The sequence below is a fragment of the Gallinula chloropus genome (genome assembly GCF_964237585.1).
Source record: "Gallinula chloropus genome assembly, chromosome: 1".
NCBI lineage: Eukaryota > Metazoa > Chordata > Aves > Gruiformes > Rallidae > Gallinula > Gallinula chloropus.
In genome coordinates, this window is record NC_140085.1 from 92,169,979 (window position 1) to 92,191,089 (window position 21,111).

The following is a 21,111-nucleotide window of genomic DNA, read 5'->3' on the forward strand; positions in this document are numbered from 1 at the left end:
TTTTGACCTTTAAAGGCTATGTTTCCATCTAACAATATTTTTCTTTTATGGACAAGGAAAATGTTTCTTTTAACATTTCACCATATAAACAAAAGATGTAAACTGATGCCTGGCCTTGAGATCAAGAGGCTCTTGTTTACCCCCTGAATAGGGCGATGGTTGGAGATCAGTTACCACGTGATTTGGATCAGAATCTGTTTATACTCTCATGCTACTCTGTTAGTAGAACCCCTAACACCTAAACACAAATCCTTAGTTACTCACACCATTGCTAAACCAATTGTTTTAGCTCAGATCTTAATATTTTTCACGTTCATTAATATTGTGCTGGTGATTTTAAACTGGACCTCCAGGCATTTCAGTCAGTTATATTTGACTTGTAGCGCACCTGATGTTGCTTAAGGACAATGTGACATCTTCTTGCCAGTGTATTGACTTGGGGAAAGGGTGACTGTTAACCTTCTGGGGTGTGAGTTTGGAGTTTTTAAAATATAAAAACATAATGAAAAAGGAGACTTTAAGAAGTGGGATTGGTAAAATGTCTGGGAGTAACAGTCTGCTGAAAATCAGTGTGGTGATTTCCGTGATCTACAGTAAGTTTTTACTTAAATACCTTGGAATACTTTCCAGCCTTGCTACATCTCCATTTCACATGTTGGTTTCTTAAGATGATATGTACTGTTTGGGTTTTTTTTGTTTTGGTTTTTTTTTCACTCTGGCATCCCTTCCTGCTTATTGTTGTCAGTGGAATCTATGCTACTGTGGGTGTAGTCCTGTGATATTAACTGGACACACTTGAATACTAAAGGAAGAAGATGATTCATTTGCCAGATTTCCTGTTTGAGTTGGCCTGCTTCGACTTCCTGAGCTTGACAGAGCCAGTCTTTAATTCATTTGATTGTATTTATGACTGTATTCTTGTACAGTTCGTCAGGAGTGTTTGATCTGCTTGTTGACTTTATCCACTTCAAAAGTTTACCATACTTTTGTTAGATGATTTATTGGTTATTTGAGGGCAGCTGATAACTTTATTTTTAAGTGTGCATGTTATTAAGGGTACTGGAGTGTGAAAGCTTAATCAAGACTTAAGTTTCACTCCATTTTCCATCCATGGTAGTATTAGTCAGCTCTTAGCCATGAATAAGACCTGGTCTGCATCTGTCAATAAGAGGGAAGAGTCTTTGGATTTGACTTGAGAGCAGATACTCAGCTTTTGTAGCTGTGAAAGCTTCAATCATCCAGCTCAAAAGAGCTTCTTTTGCCCTCCCTGCCCTGAGTGTGTCCTGCTACATCAAAACTGCACAGCAGAGAGAGGAGAAATCAAAGAGCTCTTCAGCTGTGTGCAAAAGTGTAAGGCATTATTTGAATACCTGGGGATTGGCATAGTGAAGAAGTTGCTTAAATCATAGCCTCTGCCAAAAAATTAGTTATGTAATAAGGAATCACTTAAAGTTCATCTACAAGGGACAGAAGAAGCAGATCCTCCTCAAAGCAACTTTTGGACAGCTTATCATAGTCAGAATAATGCAAAGCACTTGTAATGGAGTTGACATTGCTTTTATGAATTCACACCGAGTAGTCAGAGTATAAATATATATATATTTGTTTAGCAAGGTTGGGAGCAATTTTCCTGGCTTTTTATTAAGACCTGAAGATGAGTTCATGAATGGTGTGTCAGTCACTGCCAAACCAGGGTGTCCACTAAGCATCAGGGATGGATGCTCTAGCCAAGAGGTACCACCAGGAGTATGAATAGCAATTTAGGGATTTGGATTATGATGTGGAGGTTTGTACCTCAGTTACCCAGCTGTGCCGCGTAACTTCTGGTGACAATGAATTCAGAGGCCTTGGTTGAAACTTTCAGTGATTTACAGAGCACTGTAACAGGAAAGAGTGAGACAACCATATGCTGATGCTGTGCTCTTCCCCCTCTTCTTTCACCTTTGTCACCTACTGGTGTCTATTTTTCCTCTTTCCTTCCAGTGTTTCTTCACTGTTGCTTTCTCAGGTGTGGTGGTTTAGCCCTGGCTAGAGGCCAGATGCCCACCAAAGCTGCTCTATCACTCCCCTTTTCAGCTGGGCAGGGGAGAAGATACCTATTGAGATGCTCAGGATTTGAGATAAGGACAGGGAGAGATCATTCTGCAATCAGTGTCATGGGCAAAACAGAGTCAACACGGAATAAAGAAAACTGATTTATTACACTACAACTACACACCCAGTGAACCAGAGTTGGGTAATGAGAAGTGTGGCCAGATCTTGAAGCACCTCCCCCCACCCCTCCCTTCTTAGCAGACTTAAACTTTATTCATGATTTTACTCCCTTCTTCCTCACACATTGTGACATGAAGAGGGGCAGGGACTGGGGGAATGGGGTTTCGGTCAGTTCCTCACAAGCTGATTTCCTTCTCCAGATCTTAGAACACCTCTACTTCCCCCCACCACTCCCTTCTTTGCAGACTTTAGTCATAATTTCGCTCCCTTCTTCCCCCTATTGCAGCACAGGGAGGGGCAGGGAATGGGGGTTTTCAGTCTGTTCCTCCTGAGTTGTTTTCCTCCTTATCTGGGGGGGACATTCCACACACACACACCCTTCCCCTGCAGCATCATGGGGTCCCACCTATGGGAGGCAGTCCTCCATGAACCTCTCCAGTGTGAGTCCTTTCTATCAGGGTGTTATCTCACCACTTGCCTGAGCACGGCTCCCTTCCGTGGGGTGCTGACCTTTGGGCTCAGACTGCTCCGGCCTGGTCCCCCACAGAGTCACAAGTCCCCCAAGCAAACCTACTGTGGCATGGGTCGATCTCTCCACAGGCTGTAGATGGGATCTCTGTTCCCCATCATTATCCATGGGCTGTGAGGGGACAGCCTGCTTCACCATGGTCTTCTCCACAGGCTACAGGGGAATCTTTCTCTGGCACCTGGAGTGCCTCATTCTCCCCCCTCTCCTTCACTGACCTTGGTGCCTGCACAACTTCTTACATCTTCTCACTCCCTTCTCTGGTGGCAAAATGCACCTGCGAGTGGTTTTTTTTTTTTCCTCATAAATGTCATTCCCTGAAGTGCTGTGACTATTACTGGTTGGCTCAGCCTTGGTCAGCAGCAAGTCCGGCCTTGAATTGACCGATGTTTACTCTCAGGGGCCTGCAGAGAGCTTCTGGCTGCTTCTTGCAGAATCCACCCCTGCAGTTCTCCCTTCTCCACCAGGTCCCAGCCATGCAAAACTGTGACACAGGATGTCTTAAAACTATATTGAAAAATGAATTGGAAATCGAATGGGCTGAAGCAGTCCTGATGTAGAGGGGGAAGGGTGGAGAGAGTATAGCCAGACTGAGGACAGAATGGTTTTACAGGTTTCACCCCTCTGATTTCTGAGGTACTGAGTCATGTGGACTTGTGGCATTAGCTGGAAATCATTTTATGAATGCTTGGCTCTTACTAAGCTGCTCAGGGAAACAAACACTGGAGAGAGGTGTGCCAGCTTTTTCCGTGTCAGGGCTGCATTTAGCAGCACTATTTTTATATATAAAAAGCAAATTAAAGGCAACTTCACCTGCAGATGTGGCCCTAGAGCAGCAGGTGGGAAGGTGCCACCCCAGTGCTTCTGTTGAAATGATGCTTTTTGCAGTTGGCGCTTACTCTTGTTTCACCTTTTCTGCAAGGTTCAGGCGTCCTTTCCCTGGCCCAAATGTGGCACAGTGTAGCTGCCTTAAAAACTCTTCTATAGGAAGCATAGGGAACTGCTTTGATTACTGAGCTGTTGCTCAGTCTGGGCTGGAACAGCCTGTTTTCACTGATGTTGAAGAATACTCTCAGCTGAAAAAACCAGGTTGGATTCTCTGAGGAGAAAGATGTTATTTAATTAGTGCTACAGTGAGCATTTAGTACAGACTACGGTGCTCTTTGTGACTGGATAAGAAATGCCATAGAGCCTTTTCCTTGATGAAATGTGGGAGTGGTGTGTTGCGAGGTGGCTTGTGGTCACTAAGCTGTGAGCGTGTGTGTGTCTGTAGAGAGGGCCTACATTTTTATTTTGCTCTTGTTCTCTCTGCAGCCAGCCAAGTCGGAGAACAGCTTTTGCTTTAAAGAAGCATTTGCAGTCTTATAAACCTACCCTAAAGAGACAAAATTTCTGAAGTAAAGCAGCACCAAACCTGCCTGTGCTTTTTGCTTTTTCTTTTTTTTTTCTAAGCACATGTTTTTCCAGCATTCAAGCAAAACAATACGGAGCAAAAAGCAAAATTAGAAAACCTGGGACAACTCCTTGGAAAAAGTTACCATTACAATGTACTTGAAATTTACTGTGTTTGCCTAACACCTTCTTGGTTGCTTTTAAACTGTGAGTGTAGTCTGAATTTGAAAGGAAATACTGTTTTGATTGGGTGCATTACAACATTTTTATAGAAGTATTTTATATACCTAGTGCTGCTGTCTAATTTGGATCTAGTCATGTGTGAATGCAGTTTGTAACCGTATTGCTCATGTCGTGACAGCGTGTGCTTCTCGGCACACGGTTAGACCGCGCTTTCTAAGTAGAGAAAAATCAACACACATTAATATGAAGAGCTGTCGTGTGTCATCAGGCTCAGGTTTGTCACATGTACAGTTGAGATGGCTGTAAGGTATATTGTGACTCTGAATTTGCCACTGTAGCTCATGTTGAACTCTGTAGCTGTGGAGTTGTACAATATCACAGAAGCACACGAACTTGAGTTAGTTTTTTTTTCCCAGCTTACTCTGTCCTTGTTGATACACCCAGACTAGCACAAATCTGAAGCACTGTGAAAGACAAGGTACCGAACAGCACCCATACAGATGATCTCAAACAGCAAACCATGAGGAAAAGGATGTGTAAATACAGTTTAATGTGAGAGAAGTTGTTCCTGACTCTGGCACTTACTGACATAATGTAGCCACGTGTTTTTGGAAAGCAACCTTAGAGTGTGGTTCGGGATTGAGAGCGCTCTGTAGGGGACAAGGAGCGTAAAAGGTCCTGCACCTCAGTAAATAAATCAGCTAAATGCAAGTGTATCATTAATACCAACGTGACGCAGGGGAGGTTGTGTGTATTAAAGTTCTGTTTGTTCTGCAGCATTGCCTGTCGACGGTGTGTTGTGGTTGGCAATGGAGGAGTACTGCGAAATAAGACGTTAGGGGAGAAAATCGACTCGTATGACGTGGTAATAAGGTAAATGGTATCTCCTTGTCATTTTGTGTGCCTGCAAAGAATTAACAAACTGTTGCCATCAACCAGTACCTTTTGAAGTTCAGTGGTTACACAAATGAAAATAAGCAAAACTTCCCACTTACACGGTCACAGCCTTCATTGAGGAAAAAAAAAATAAAAGTTGAAAAAAAAAAACAGTGTTTGATGACACAGACTGATTGGTGTTGGCAGGCAGGACCTCTGGGTGGACAGTCTGCCTTGTGGCAGGCCTGCAAGGTGCTGCCGCCAGTGATGGGTCCAAGCATGCGACAGCCCGGAGCTCTGCTTGTGCCCCTTGCCATGAGCCTCCTGTCTTACCCCTATACCCCTGCACATGGATTAAATGTAATATTTAAACTGGGAAGTCTGTGTCAAGAAATGTGTAAACTGGAGGATGATGTTGATGCCTGCCCCTTTCCCTCAAACGAGCTAGCTCATATTTGAAATTCATGAGGTATCGCAGGCTAGCAGAGGGTGCTGGGGTCTGTAGAAGAGGCATCTGCACTAGCAACTGGGGAAGTTCTCAGAGAGGAAAGAACAAGGAGGGGCAGGGAAAAACTCAATTGAAATGACAAAGGACTGTTTGTCTAATTAGAAGACAAGTTTGTGTATGATAAGAAAAAGATAAATAGTTCCTCCTTGGCAGAAACTGAGGTGGTAACTAATAAAGCAGCCTTTCAGCCTTGTAGGTACTCTGTCAGGTAGTGTGTGTGAATCCTTTGTCACTAAGCCTCTGAAGTGTTGTTTTGGTTTGTCTGTTTCAATGTTGTGGAGTATTGAACAAAACCTTGGGTTTGTTACTTGGCCATCAATCCTAATGCTTATTTTTAATAGTCTTCAAGGGCTACCATGTAAAGTTTTACATGAAGCCTGGAGTTTTACATAAGCTTGAAAATGTACTGATAATGAATACGTGAGATTGATTCTTCAGTTGTACCTCCTCTTACAGCCTAAAAATTATAGAAAGCTGTGCAGATATCTCCATTCTTAGGAAACTTTACTTGCCTGACACCTTTGTGATTTTCAAGAAAAGCACAAAGGTTTTCCACCTGAGGTTATTTTTGCTGTAGTACAACGATGCAAGGAAGCCACACAAGTTATTTTTAGGCTGTTTCAAGTATTTGGGTTTCTCGTAGATCTATCTGCCGCTCTTAAAATGGAAATCTTATGTAGACTGGTGTCAGGCATTTAAAACCAGCTCTAAAGCAAAAACTGTTTCCGAAATACAATACATGTTTGCTTAGGGTGAATGAACAAAGAGGTGGTGTTTGCATTCTGTATCTAATAACTGATAAAATTTTGAAATATCCTCTTGCCTACATGCCTTGTTTTGCATACATTTATTCCTAAGCAGTGTTCCTCCTGTTCAGGGAGCTCAGTTGCAGCGGCAGGAATGTAGCCTACGTAAGATTGCCTGAATTCTCTGGGGAAATAATCTAACGTGGCAAAAACTGCAAGGTGGAGACTTAATATGCAGCCCTTCTAACACCTCAGAGCAGAGGAGACCCAACCCACCTGCTCACTGCTCATTCATCTCTTACATCCCCAAAGCAGTGGTACCTGTGCAAGTCCTATTTTAAAACAAACACCAAACAAACCCAACACCCCACCCCCGCCTTGTATATAAAGATGTCTCAGCATCAGGTGCACAGTCACAGTCCCTGTCCCTGTATGCCATAGACAGTGAGGAGCATTAAAACATTGTTGGAATTGCCTTCTGTGTGACTTGGATCATCTAGCAGCGTGAATGGAGCAATGGGTAATTCTCCAAGCCAGATACTCTCTTTGGGCTTCTCTAGTTTCTGCATTTGTGCCAAATCAGAAGGCCACCTGCTTGAGAGTGACACATAAGCTGTCACTCGTATGTACTCTAAACCACCTTGGCCAAGTTCCCAAATGTGATTGAGTCCTCTGGGTTAGAGGGTGAGTGCACCTGATAATTGCTTATCTACTGTGTAATGTGATGAGTAAATGCTGGGCTGCTAAATCCTCCTCTACCTGGACACGCTGTCTGCCTGCGGACTGATGTGCGTGCCAGCTGCTGCACAGTAAGGCTGTGGCAGGGCTGGGGGGGTTAGTCACTGACACCTCTGGGTCTCTCTCTTCTGCAGAATGAATAATGGCCCTGTGATAGGGTATGAAGAAGATGTTGGGAGGAGGACGACTTTCCGCCTTTCTTACCCGGAATCCATCTTCTCGGATCCGATCCATTACGACCCGAATACAACTGTTGTTCTCATCGTCTTCAAACCACGTGACTTGAAGTGGCTCTGGGAGATACTGAGTGGTCAGAAAGTAGTGAGTTTGGTTATTCATGGGCTTTGACGTCACTTGCCACATGCTTCTCGTGAAATACCCTGTTTGCTTGTAACCTTCATGCTGGAGCTCCCAGTCAGGCTTCTCAGTTTCCCTTTCCCATAAACGCTTCTGTCCTCTTTCTCACCCATGCAATTGATCAGTGCCACGCTTCAAAACAGTGTGTTTCTCTTGGAAGTACCTTTTCATCTTCTTCCTAGCACTGTTTCACACTCTGGCATGCATGTTCCAGACATTGCCAGATTATTTTATCCAGCACGCTTTGGTAAAACCGCACAGTAATGTTGGAAGGGACTTCTCTCTGGAAGTCTTCAGTTTAAAACCCCATTGAAAGAACGTAGGGCCAAGTTCAGCACCATACCAGGTTCTCAAGGCCTCATCCAGGTAAATTTTGAGTATTTCCAGGGATATTTCTATAACCTCCACTTCAGTCCTGCAGCACCCTCACAGGAAAGAATTTCTCCTCATCCTTTCATTGTGTACTCCTGAGAAGAGTCTGACCCAGTCTTTTTTTATTTTTTTCCACTCTTTTTTTTCAAACCCCTACCAGATATTTGATGGGCTAAACAAACCTAGCTTCCTCAGACCAGTCTTGTTTGCTATGTGCTTTAGCCTTGCCACAGTTTTAGTGGCCTTCTGCTGAGCTTGCACCAGTTTGACATTGTCTTGCACAGGGAGGAACCCAAACCAGCATTTGTGGGACTGCAGGGGGGCACAGTACAGTGTACTTGAGAATGAGAACTTTTGTCTACCTGTTCTCCATGCTCTTATGAACGCAGCCAAGCACACAATGAGCTTTTACTGTCTCCAGTGAATGCTGCTGTTGCCTGTCATCCATCAGGGACCTTTCTGTAAAGCTGTTCACCAGCCAGCCTGTCCCGGCCTCTGCTGCTGCAGTGGGTCATCCTATTGCCAGAGCACAATTTGGCACATGTTCTTGCTCAACTTCAGGAGGATCAGCACTCCTCTTCTTCCTCAACCTCTCCTGCCCTTGGATTTTGCTCTGGTTAGAGCTGCTACAAAACCAAAATCAACTGTTAATAGGCACTAAAATGTGTATTTGTCTGCCTGTTACAGAGTGCTAAAGGCTTTTGGAAGAAACCAGCCCTGAACATGATCTACAAATCCAGTCAAATCAGAATTCTTGATCCTAGCATCACCAGAAAAACAGCTTATGAATGGCTTCGCTTCCCAACAAGGTTTCCCAAAAAGGAGGTGAGCTTTTTTAGTCTTCTGTGCCTTTTTTTAGTTTGGCACAACCAAATGTGCACTCAGAGGCAGTTATCTCTTTATTACAACGGACTGTGTTAGAATATCTTTTAAGTTCATATTGTGTTGGTTTAAATTTAGATGGTTCTCGAAGAAGTGGGCAGATGGAGTCCAGAAAGAGAGTGGGTAGCCTTGCATGCCAAAAATTTCTTATTAGGGATTCTGTGATAGGTATTAATTGAGACCACTTTTGCTGACAGACACAATTCCTTCTGCAAAATTGGGAAAAGCAGACAGGCATTGGAAGGTGGGAGGTCTTAAGAGCCTCTAGAAATATTAAGGAGCCTTGAATTATTAAGTGCAGGGTGTTTTTCTTAGAAAATCCCAAAAAAACAACAAACCCAAACAAACTACAAAACAACAAATAAAAAGGCTTGTCCATGTTCCCCCCCACCCAAAACCCAACAACTCCACAACAAAACAAACCATTCAAACCATTCACCAAAGCAATAAAACCCCACACCAAACAAACAAAACACACTCAAAACCCAGCAACCCAATAATTTCAACACTGCTGCAATTTCACTCTGCTGGGGGTGGGTGGAGACTGGGGACCATACAGGATTTTCAGCCCCACGCTAATGACAGGTCTCCCGCAGCATTCTTGTGCTTACTGATTTTGATGCCAAGCATTGTAATGAGTAAACCAACAATTTGGACATAAAAATACATTTTAACTATCAGTTCATGACTGAAGAATGTTTCTGATGAAAGGTAGGGCCTGAAGCTGGAGATGTCCCTTGTGTAGCCAGGATGGGCCACGTGCTGTTTGGCACAAATACGGTTCCCTGGGGTCACATCACTGCACAGAGCTGATTCATTCAGAATCAACCATCTGACGTGTGTGGAAATGTTTGATGGGCTGTTGCTGTGGAGAACCTACCACAACTTTTTTTTCTGGTTTAATCTTTCTAATATTTATGGGGCTTGCTTTGTTTTTTTTAAATTTTTGGAGTCTTTGTGCTTTTTAAAAATCTTTAAAAATATTTTTTTATTCTGAGTAGCTCTTTCCTCCCTTACTAACTCTTAAACTGGAATACCTAGTTTGGCTGCATGGTTGCTGGGCCTCCATGGCATTTCAGCTTTTCAGCTGAGGATGGGAAGAAAACAGCACAGTAGTTGGGTGCTTGACAGTCTGAAAGGGCCACAGATCATCCGAGGCTCCAGAAATCCTTCTATCTCTTCCTGTGCTCCCCTCTCAAGAAGGGTAGAAGTGCTGTCAGTGAACCAGACAGATGTGTGTGGTGTCCTGGAGCTGGTACAGAACAGGCCCCTCAGTTGCTTTGGGCACTGTGCATGCTCTACTCCTGCTCGCTGGGCACCACCGCCCAGCGCTGGGCCACAGTGTGTCTGAGCTTGGAGCCCCTTTCTGCCACCTCCATATGCTACTCACTCCATCCCAGGGATTCTTTGCAGCCCCTCATCCATGTCATGCCTCCCACTGCATCGGTAGTAGGGCGACCTTTCACAGGCTGGGCTTTGGAGCTCTCTCTGTCCAGGCAGTGGAGCCCTCTGTCCAGGCAGTGCATCCTCGGGGAGGGCTGCGCTGTGTTTCAGCCCCCTCTGCCTGCAGGAGAGGCCAAAGACGGCTGCTGCTTTTCCCTGCTGTCTCTGCCTTTGCCGTTAGCACGGATCGCCTGCTCCCTGCGTGCACGTTCAGGCGCGGCCCAGCAGGCCTTTCTGTTCCTTGGTTATCAGCTGCGGTGGCGTGAGCAGGGCCAGGGAGAACAACTGTAAAACGGGATGTCCTGGCCGGGCAGCACCGACGTTTGAAGGTGTTGCAGAGTCATTCCAGAGTCGTCCCTATTCCCTTTGAGCACGACTGGCTGAACAAATGCCGTTACAGGCCAAGGATATCTGCATGTCGCTAGGGCCTAGCGTGACAGTGCATTTTAAAAGTAGCATGCTGCTTTAGTGTATTCTTCTGAGGTGAACTTTATGATAGCCAGAGGTAAACAGAGCAAATTGGAACCTGGGATATTCTTCATCTTCCGAACAGCACTAATTCTGACATGCAGCATTCCTGATGTAATGTTTGGGCCCTGTTTAGTAGGGACATTGCAACAGAGTCACCACTGAGTTTATAATATTGTGCCCTCCGAGCAGAAGGCTGTTTAAAGAGCTGGCAGGAGCCCTGGGGCAATAGTGTGCTTTTTAAGTCAATGTTATTTCTGGAACACTCCCAAGAGCTATGTAAAGGCACAGACAAACCCTACATAAAAGGTGATGATTAAGCTCTGTGACTTTAATTTGGTTTACACAGCTGATGTTACGACTTTTTCCTCAGGATTTGTTCTTTTGTCATATGATACAAAGAAATATTTTTCCATACCGTCAAGCGTATCTGCCTTCTCTCTGCGCAGAGCTGTCCAGAGCCTCTTTCCCTGCTTTGTTTTCACAGGCAAATGAGCTGAGCCTTGGGTAGGAGTTACAAAAGTGAGGTTTGATTTCAGCTACCAGAAGTGTGTGTGTAGCTCCTTTGGTCTCTGAGAAAATAGTTATTTTAGCTAAGGAGGGCATTAGTGCCTAAGAGTTCTGTCTGTACCCAGGGGCACGTTTTCCCCCCGGGTTCATCCATGGTCGAATGGAAGAACTTGCCTCATTTACTTCCTCAGATCATTTTAGCCACTGCTGCTGCCAAGAGAGTCATGGACTGGATCGCATGATAGGACAGATGATTGCAAAGAGTTGTTCCATGTCCTTGTAAGAAATGCTAGGTTTTGGTTAGGTGCTCTTAATTTTGCACAATTTAAACCTGCTTATGACCCGTTCTTGATACTTTACGTTGCAATTACTTCTGAGCTATCTCACTGTAGGGAGAAATGAGCAGTTTTATCTACAGTTCCATTTCTTCTAATGGAAATAATGAGGGAAGGTCTAAGCTTGCGTTCTTCTGGAATTTCCCTGCTTTGTAAGAAGTTCAAAAGCAGCCAGATCTGTGCAGCAGGAGCGGTCACCGGGTTTTCTGTTTGGAAATTTGAGGCAGGTCGTGTTATTTTGCTTGGACCTCCATGGTCTAGAGAATTCTGACCACGTCTGCTAGTTCAGTTAACTTTGACAGGGTGAAATGTTCCCCTGATTTCCACTGCCTTCGTTCTTAGGTTTGCTGTCCCTGTCAAGCGACGGCAGTTACTGATGTACGTGTGTGTCTCTCGTTTCAGAAGCCCAAGCACCCCACAACGGGGCTGATCGCCATTACCCTCGCGTTTCACATATGCCATGAAGTTCACCTGGCGGGCTTCAAGTACGACTTTGCTGACAGAAACAGCTCTTTGCACTACTACGGCAACGAGACGATGTCTCAGATGATGCAGGTACTGAACACTGGCCAGTGCTGGGAGAAGTGTAGCTGTTAACTGGGGGAAATGGTTCCGTATAGATAAAGGCCCCAGCTGTAGGTCAGAAATGGCTCCTGTCTTCTCCTGGTTCAGCTGCTCATGGGTTAACATGGCCAGGACCTCTTTCTCTGTGCTTTGCTTTCTGAAACAGGTGGGGGATGATGCCTGTGTCCCTTGTGCTACACTGTATTCTGTAATGCCTGCGGGGACACTCCGTTTGTGTGTTCTGTTCCGCTTTGCTGGCGTAACCCGGGGTCTGCACAGCTCTTGGTGGTGGAGAGGCATGTTTGCGCTGTCAGAACACACATGGCAGCATTTCTGTTTGTGTTCCCTTTCTCCTTGGCAGCTACTTGTGTAGTTTGTCACAGCTGCCAGGCCTCTTAAAAAAAGAGGAAGAAGGGCAGAGGGAAATGGAAGGAGTTGAGACCTACAAACTTGCAGAGTTTCTGAATTCAAAACTGAATTTCAGAAACTGAGAGCAGAAAAGCAAAGCAGGTAGGAAGATAAGGAACTTCTTCCAGGAGGGGGAAGCCATGATTCACCAGGAGAAGGAGCAGCAGGAGACTGGCAAACACCAGGGGTGCCGTCTCCTCCCTCATGCTTTGCTGCAGTCATGCCTCTCTCTTCTTTTGTGTGTCTGCCCTTGTCTCCAGCTCTGTACTCCCAGTAACACCATCTCAACCCTTTACCTCAGTGTGAGCAGCTTGCTTTCCCACGCATGTGCCCAGTGTGCATGGGGATCATTTTCTCTCCTATTCCTATAGCGGAAGGAGAGGGGCAATGCCCATGGCAGTGCCTCGTGTCTCTCTGAGGACTCCTAGCTGCTTGCTCCTCTGAGACAGATTTCTCCTGACACTGAACCCACCTTCATTTTGAGGCTCCTCCTCTCTTGCAGGTGCTTTTTTGCAGTGTATGCTAAGTGTGGGTAAGGTTGGTAAAATCACAGAATTGCCTTGGTTGCAAGGGACCCTTTAGATCACCAAGTCACCCTAACCTGCCATCCACCACTAAACCATGTCCCTCAGCACCACATCTAGTTGTCTTTAAATACATCCAGGGATGACAACTCCACCACCTCCCTGGCCTGGCTGTTCCAATGCCTAACAACTGTCTCTGTGAAGAAGTTTTTCCTAATATCCAATCTAAACCTCCCCTGGTGCAACTTGACGCCATTTCCTCACGTTCTATCACTTGTCACTAGTTACAGAGACATCCATAAGTTTCCTAAAATCTCAAAACTTTAAAAAGCAACTCCACAGAAGCCTTATCACTAGTTCTTCAGTGGCCCTAAGCTGTAAATATTGGTCTATATATAATCTTTTATACATTATTTGTATTATATTCAATTTAATTTGCTGGAATCAGTGTCAAAGACTGTCAGTAAGCATACTTGCTGATGTCCTGCACTAACTTCAGTGGTGCCTTGTGTATCCAGGATCTGGACAGAGCACAGGAGATGGGTTGGTTTTGGTTTGTGAAAACAGATTGGTGGGGTGCAGTGAGAACCTGCATTGAGCTTTGAGTCATCTTCTGCCTTGCCCATGCTGTAAATGTGTCTGTGCAGCTGTTCCCTCTAAGCGTGGGGAGGAGTTGGGAGAGTTAGCGATGGAGAGGCTTCTCCGAGGCCACGTCTCAGCCACTCTTGGCACTCAGGGTTCATCCCTTTAGGATTGTGTCCCCACGGAAAGTCTCGTCTATCACAGAATCACAAGGTTGGAAAAGACCTTTGAAGATCATCAAGTCCAACCAATCCCATCCTAAGCTAAACCATATCCCTAAGTACCTCATCTACCCTTTTTTTGAACACATCCAGGGAAGGTGACTCAACCCCCTCCCTGGACAGCCTGTTCCAGGCCCTGACAACTCTTTCAGTGAAAATTTTTTTTCTAACATCTAATCTGACCCTGCCCTGGCGCAGCTTTGTGCCATTTCCCCTTGTCCTATCTCCTGTAACCTGGCTGAAGAGACCATCACCCACCTCTCTACAACCTTTCTTCAGGTAGTTGTAGGCGGTGATAAGGTCTCCTCTCAGGTTCCTCTTCTCCAGGCTAAACATCCCCTCCTGGCATAGTTGGCAGGATACGAACCTGCATGGGGCAACCCCAATGGATCTAGTTTTTAGCAGCAAAGTCACTCACCTGTTTCCTTAGGAAACTCTGCAGCAGCCTTTGCTAAGCAGTCATTTCCCCAGAGCTTTCCTACTCGTAGCAGCTTCTGAGTACCACAAGTAATTAAAAGGGCAGAACAAGGTAATGCTTCTGGTAATAATTGATGGTTATTTTTAATTATTCCCTCACATCTCTTTAGAATGAATACCACAACATCGATGCCGAGCAGAAGTTTTTGAAGAAGCTTATAGACAAGAACTTTGTGGTCAATTTGACATGACAGCGGAGCGGGAAATACAGAGAACAATCACTATTTTCCAAGATTTGAAAGATTTTTATTTTTTGTACGACATGTTTATTTTGTAAGTGCAGCCTGACTGTTTGCTGTTTTGAAAGGAGCACAGAAACCTCACCAAGGCAGAAGCTGCTTCTCTGCACGAGCTTAGGGGACTGTTGCAGAGTTAACAGAATTTCTGTGAGCCTATTTAATAACGGGGAAACCATGAAACTTTTCAGCTGGAAGTATCAGGGATGTATCAAAATGTGACCCATGTCACTTATTTATCAGCAGGAATTCTTTCCCAATGATTACTTCTCTGGAAGACTTCTGTTTCCGCTGCTGTCCTCCAAAAGAATTATACTGTCAAGAGACTGAGGCAACCAGCGTTGTATTGACAGGTGGATGTTAAGTCTTGAACGTCTGTACTGTAGTATGAAAATGGCTTTAAAACAGCGCCTACAAATCATAGCTGTGTGTTGGGGAGAAGGGGAAACATACAGGGTGGACAGGTTTTAGCTCACCCTACTGAGGAGGGGGTGCCCACCTTCAGGAAAGAAGCTCTGCTACCGCACCAGGTACCAGCCCTGAACTGCTGCCTGCCTTGGCCAAAGGCGAAGGCCCTCTGGTCTGTTTGTGGAGATGTCGGTGTTGGCAGCGCTTGTGTGTTGCCCCGTTCGTGGAAAACCATGCTCCCCGTGCTGTGCCTCCAGTGAATTTTACAGCTGGGGAATTGACTTAGGGAAGAGGGAGTCAGAAGACCAAAGAGTTGTCCTGACCACCTGCGTGGCAGCTGCTGCCCCCAGACCACAAGAGAAATGTGAGGTGGGACAGAGAGGCTCACACCCAAGTTTAAATTCAGAGCTGGCGTTCGCTGGGTTCCTCCATCTCCAGGACAGGATTTCGTGTACCTTCCTGTTCGCTCCCCAAGAATCGAGGTGTATTTGTCCAGACCAGCACACTCTCCTCTCTCAGATGCTGTAATGCATTTGCACCTTTGAAATTCATCGATGTGAGTGATGAATGTTCCCCTTTTCGGCAGCACAGCATGCTAGGGAATATCCAGGATGTACCTCGGCCGAATTATCGTTTGGCCTCTGCTTATCTCTCTCATGCCTTGACATTCAGGTTTGAATGATGCAGCTGAACTAAAGTATCTGGTGGTGGAAGCTCCCTGGAGATTTTAATTGAAGTGTCTAATAGGATGTTTGTTTCCTGTACTGGTTTGTCTCAGACAAGCCTGCTGAAGAAGCTAGATCTGCTTGGGGAAGTCCTTGACAGCTCTCAAAGAAGAACAAGTACTTTGCTGTTCTGATTCTCTCAGAGAGTGTGTATGTGTGTATATATATAATTTTTTAAATTGTGGCAGGTTTGCTCAAAGATCTTGTGCTTATCTTCATCAATCCCACCTAAAGAAACCACAAAGTCCACTTAAAAAAAAAAAAAAAAAGGTGTTTATAGTTGGTGGAAAAACCTTTGCTGCTTTTTAATAAAATGATGCTGAGAGCTATAGCGTGCTTAGGAGCAGGGCAAGCCGTTCAAATAGGAATACAATCCTCCAGCAGGTACAGAGCACGGCGTTTCTCTTGATTGGAAGCTGAAGGTTACAGGCATGCTGACTACGGTTTCTTCTCAGCCGTGCAGAGGAACAAGCACCAAAGAGTCATCTTTCTTTTTTCCTATCTCTCTTGCAGAGCACAATACATACAAAAAAAACCCACCAACCCCAAAAGCTCCAAAAAACCCAATCAACAACGCAACCCACCTTCCCCTAGTCGTTGTTGCCCTCTTTAGCCCTTTGGACATTAGTGAGGGAAGCCACAGTGAAGAGGAGGGGGCTTGTGCTATTGCATCATGTGCTCACCTAATGACTCCAGACCTCTGGTCTATTTCAAGCAAATTGGACACATCTGAAATAACTCTGCGTGTCATCGAAATCTGTGGTGGGGAAGGACCCAGACCTGTCCCAGCAAGGGATGAGCTATGCTGTGGGGTCCCGTTCCTGCAGGTGATGGTCCCTTCTCCAGCTGTGTGCCCTGTGGCAGGAGAGATCGTGGAGGAGAGGATAGAGGTCCTGGGGGCACAGGAGCAGGCGGCTGGTGGAAATGGAGGAAACCAGAATCTCTTCAGGCAGTGGCAGAGGGGCTCTGGCTCAGGCAGTCACATACTCATGTCTGGTTTTCAAACGTGCACATTTCTGAGTGTTGGAGAGTCTTGCCTCAAAAACCGGAACGCAGGCAGGCAGGGGTTTGCACCCACAAAGAGGTATTGCTGCCTTTGGTTCTACCACCACTTATTTCTCATGATTATTTCAGTTAATTAAAAAGATTTGAGGGTTGTGATTCTGCAGCTGCAGACCTGCAGTCATTCATGCTACTGCAATAGCAACTCTATAGGGAAAACCTGCTTGAGGTAAGGCTACAGTGTTTGAGCTCTTTTTAGGGAGAAGCCCTCGGTAGCTCTCGGGCTCTGGTGAGAGCACAGCCAGGCAGAAGCGGAGGGCTGCCACCATGGATCCAGCCTCATCCATGTAATGTCTCACAGTATGCTGAGCACAAGGATTTTTTCCTAGAAGTGCTGTTGAACTTCCATCTTCTCACAGGCCTGGTGCTTGCCATAGTGCAGGCTGCCTCCCTCTGCTTCTTCCTCCCTCAACAACCTCCCCCTGCCGCATCCCTGACGGGGATGTGGTTAATTTTGCTGCTTTGTTTCCCCTTGTTACTAATCTAAACTGATTCTTCCTCGTGATTTTCCTAGCAAGTTTTCTTTCTTCGGAGGAGGAGGAGGAGGGAGGTGGTTCTGCCCTAGTTAGAATCCAGAAAAAATAACTCGGGGGGGAAAAGGCTTCATGGCAAACAAATGGCATCCCCCAAACTTTTTACTTAAAATAGATTCTTTTTTTTTTTGTTTTATAATACCACATCACCTTTTTTTGTCTCCATAGGATTTTTTTATTTTATTAAAAAAATAATTCTTTTGGATAATGTTTGATGTTCTCAATGCCTGGCATATGCTGTCTAGAAGCATTTATCCCTATTGGCTGCTCCTTTGTATTCTCAAAAAGCCTCCCTCTCCTCCCCCCCCATCCCTGGCTGCTTTCTGAAGCAAGCCGCACTCCCAGGGATATTTTTCTCCCAGCTCTGTTCCCACAGGGATGTTAACCCCACGTACGCTGCCCCTGCTGTGGCGGGGCGGCTGGGGAACTTTTAGAGCCAGGCCTGTTCACTTGGGACTGAGCCAAGAGTCAATACCGTTGCCAAACCACAACGCAGTGCTTTGTTGTGGGGCTGTCTCTGAAAGGAGAGCTCCAAGGCCAGGAGCTGTTCAGTGATTAATTTTCCACTACCCCCACCCCACCATGAGGTGTTCTGGTCGGACCGTGCGTGCACCAGCCCTGCTCTGTTACCCACTTTGCAGGATCAGCCCTGCTGCTCGGCCTTGACTCCACGCTGGCAAGAAGAGCCACGCGCGGCCTGCGTGTTTGTCACTGCGCTCAGGCCGCAGCAGCCATTCCCTCCGGGCACGTGTTCTCTCACCTGCGCTCTGCCCTACCAAGGACGTGCCGTGGGGCTGTCAGACACAAGCAATAATGCTCACTCCAAATACTCGTGTCTCTCCTGAGGGGAAGCCCATACTAACATATTTTGTTCTGGTTTTGCCTTCCCTGAAAGTGAGGTCTCTGCACTGAAACTTCCTTCTAAAAGCTCCTCCTGCTCCCCTTTTCTATGTTTTTTACTTTAAATATATACATCTAATCCCAGCAGCAGCAGTGAAGGTCACATTTTGAATCCCAGGGTGCTGCCAGCTTTATTTCCACATCTGGTAACGGCGTAACTACATTGATACCCATGTATCTCCCATGAATTTTCTTCTTGAATCCATTGCAAAACCCGGTGGTCTCATCCTTTCTTCCTCTGCCCCGTTCTCCAACAGCCTGTGGAATTTTGAGGCAGGGGCATCTGACAGCACAGGTGCTCCTGCGCTTTGTCTGCCACCCCCTCGGAGTGCTGCGCCATCAGCCCAGAGGTACCAAAGGACATGCAAACCAGGCAGGGTGACGTGTGTCAGCTGAAAGCTCTGTTTGTCCCAGGCTTTTTTTTTTTGGGGGGGGGGGGTGGGGGGGGTGGGTGGGTTTGTTTGCTTTCTGTCAGGCAAGTATTTCTTTTTTGCTCTGATGTAATAATCGTAGGAAGCACAGTGGCAGGAGTGAAAAAATTCACAAATTCTTGCACTAATTACATCCAAATCTGAGAGGGCCTATAAGATAGCACTGAATTTCTGGTGGTGATAATACAGAATCCCCACATGGGCGCTTGGTAATTCTCATGCGGAGCCTCCTGCTTCCCTTTTCTCACAGTGCCCTCCTCGGGAGGCAGCGTAAGTACCTTTCAAGTGGAGTCTGACTTTGAAGAACCTATGAAGCTCGACATCTGGTTTTGGTATCAGTAAAAAAACCCAAACTTACTTGCCGTTTGTCTTAAGTTTTCCGTGCCTGGAAAGTGCCAGCTGGGTCTGGAAGCCCTTCTTACCCTTGTTTCGAGTGAACCTCTGAACGCCACAGATCGGAAGTGATTATTATCCTGCGAATAAATTGTGTTAAAGACGGTGCCCTCAGGCCTGTTCTTGCAAGGTCGGAGCTGTGCGTGCGTGCGTGCACGGATGGGTGCCCAGGCCCGTTGTTAATGCTGTGTAAAGAACACATGGCGTTGTCAGATTGCCCTATCAGGTTTCAGAATAAACTTTGGGGCTTAGTAGAACAAACAGGGCTGAAGAGTTTTGAACCTAATTAGGCTGAGCTGTACTGCGGGATGGGCATCTCGCTCCAGACTGAGTAATAGCAAAGCTGGGACTTAGTTTTTGTGGGGAAGATCAAGAGCAGCATCTTGATTTTAATTTTTCCTGGGTTTTCAATCTTGCCTGTATCATTGGGGACTTCCAGGTGGCCAAGAAGGCCAAGGGCACCCTGGCCTGTATCAGGAACAGTGTGACCAGCAGGATCAGGGAAGTTGATAGTTCTGTTGTACTCAGCTCTGGTGAGGCTGCACCTCAAGTACTGAGTTCAGTTTTGGGCCCCTCACACAGGAAGGACGTTTTGATGCTGGAGCGCATCCAGAGGAGGGTGAGGAAGCTGGTGTGTCTGGAGCACAAGTCCTTTGAGGAGCAGCTGAGGGAGCTGGGGCTTTTTAGTCTTGAGAAAGGGAGGCTGAGGGGAGACCTCATTGCTATCTAATACTATCTGCAAGGTGGTTGCAGAGATGTCGGGGTTGGTCTCTTCTCTTGGGGGACAAGTGATAGGACAAGAGGAAATGGCTTAAAATTGCACCAGGGGAGAGTTAGGTCAGATATCAGGGAGAATTTCTTTACTGAAAGGGTTGTCAGGCACTGGGACAGGCTGCCCAGGGAGGTGGCAGGGTCTCCATCCCTTAAAAGGCATGTAGATGAAGTGCTTAAGGACATGATCTAGAGGTGGACAAGGCAGGGTTAGGCTGTGGTTGGACTCAATGATCTAAGGGTCTCTTCCAACCCAGACGATTCTATGCTAAAATAACAGATGCTTGACTAAGAAGATGGCCAGTGACCAAAGGGCAGGTAGAAAGCTGAGACGCTGGCTGGGATGCTCTGCTCGTGCTTTGTTTTCTCTGCGCAGTAAAAATGAGGTGCTGGGGAGTGGGGGCTGCTCAGCCCGTGGCTTCAGAGCACCTAAGGGAGACTAGACAGGACTGCCCAGCACGAGTAGGTGTTCAGCACCTTCAGCTCTTTGTGAATTGACAGATGGGGGTTTTGCCAGCCTGACTTTGAGCTGAGAGGGGGGACCTGTGCCATCGGTTATAACTGACTCCCTGTGGCAGAGCCAGTGTTGAACAGTGATGTAGCTCAGCAACAAGCATGTTTCTGCTTTCACACTGGGTTTTTCCTGCAGGTGAAACACAAGGGGAGGAATGGGAAAGCCTGTTTTCAAACCACAGGGAGAGACGGGGACACGGCGCGTGTCTCCCAGCTCCAGCAGCCAGCTCTGGCTTCCTAGGCGAGCACAAACCCTTAACCCTTCCTCTACAATGTCTGATTTCTGGTGCTGGCTTCCTGTATGCTGCCCCTGTTCCTTTCCAAGGGGTGCTCCCTCACTCCATGTGTCCCCCAGCCCCGGCCCCAGCTGCGCTCTCCCACTAAATGCAATGCCGGGACAGCACATTCTCCCAGCGGCTCAGGGCAGGAGAGGGGAGCTAAAGAAAAGTGGTGGCTTTTTCCCCACGTTGTTCTGCCAGTGGCTTCCCAGCATCCCTGCGGTCTGACCTGTGACTCCCGGGGGAGGGGTTGGATGTTCCTTCTGGCAATTCTGAATGAAGACAGATTATTTTTTTTCTTTTTTTAAAGATATTTAATAAGATATTCTTTTTTTTCAAATCAGTACAAAAATTTTAAATACAAAATTATTTGCTTTTGACATATCTCATATATTCTGGGAACACACCAAAGTCACCAGTGCCTGGTAAACTGTCCGTCCGTTCCTGTCACCGTTCCATAAAATTTCTGAGATAAAGCACCACGTTACATCACTGGAGTCCTTAGTCAATGTTAGGCTGCGTTAAACTCTGCACT

General features: G+C 46.2%; 1 protein-coding gene across 2 annotated transcripts in view; it reads left to right on the top strand.

Moving 5' to 3' along the window:
* The window catches only part of ST3GAL6 (ST3 beta-galactoside alpha-2,3-sialyltransferase 6), a 46,296-nt gene extending 27,701 nt beyond the window's left edge, over nt 1–18,595 (top strand). For both annotated transcript variants that reach the window (XM_084271815.1, XM_084271816.1), the window contains 5 exons: nt 5,093–5,188; nt 7,318–7,504; nt 8,600–8,737; nt 11,953–12,105; nt 14,437–18,595. In XM_084271815.1, the coding sequence (XP_084127941.1) occupies nt 5,093–5,188; nt 7,318–7,504; nt 8,600–8,737; nt 11,953–12,105; nt 14,437–14,517 (655 nt within the window). In that variant the 3' untranslated portion in view covers nt 14,518–18,595. The remainder of the gene's footprint in view (nt 1–5,092; nt 5,189–7,317; nt 7,505–8,599; nt 8,738–11,952; nt 12,106–14,436) is intronic.
* The last annotated feature ends 2,516 nt before the right edge of the window (nt 18,596–21,111 follow it).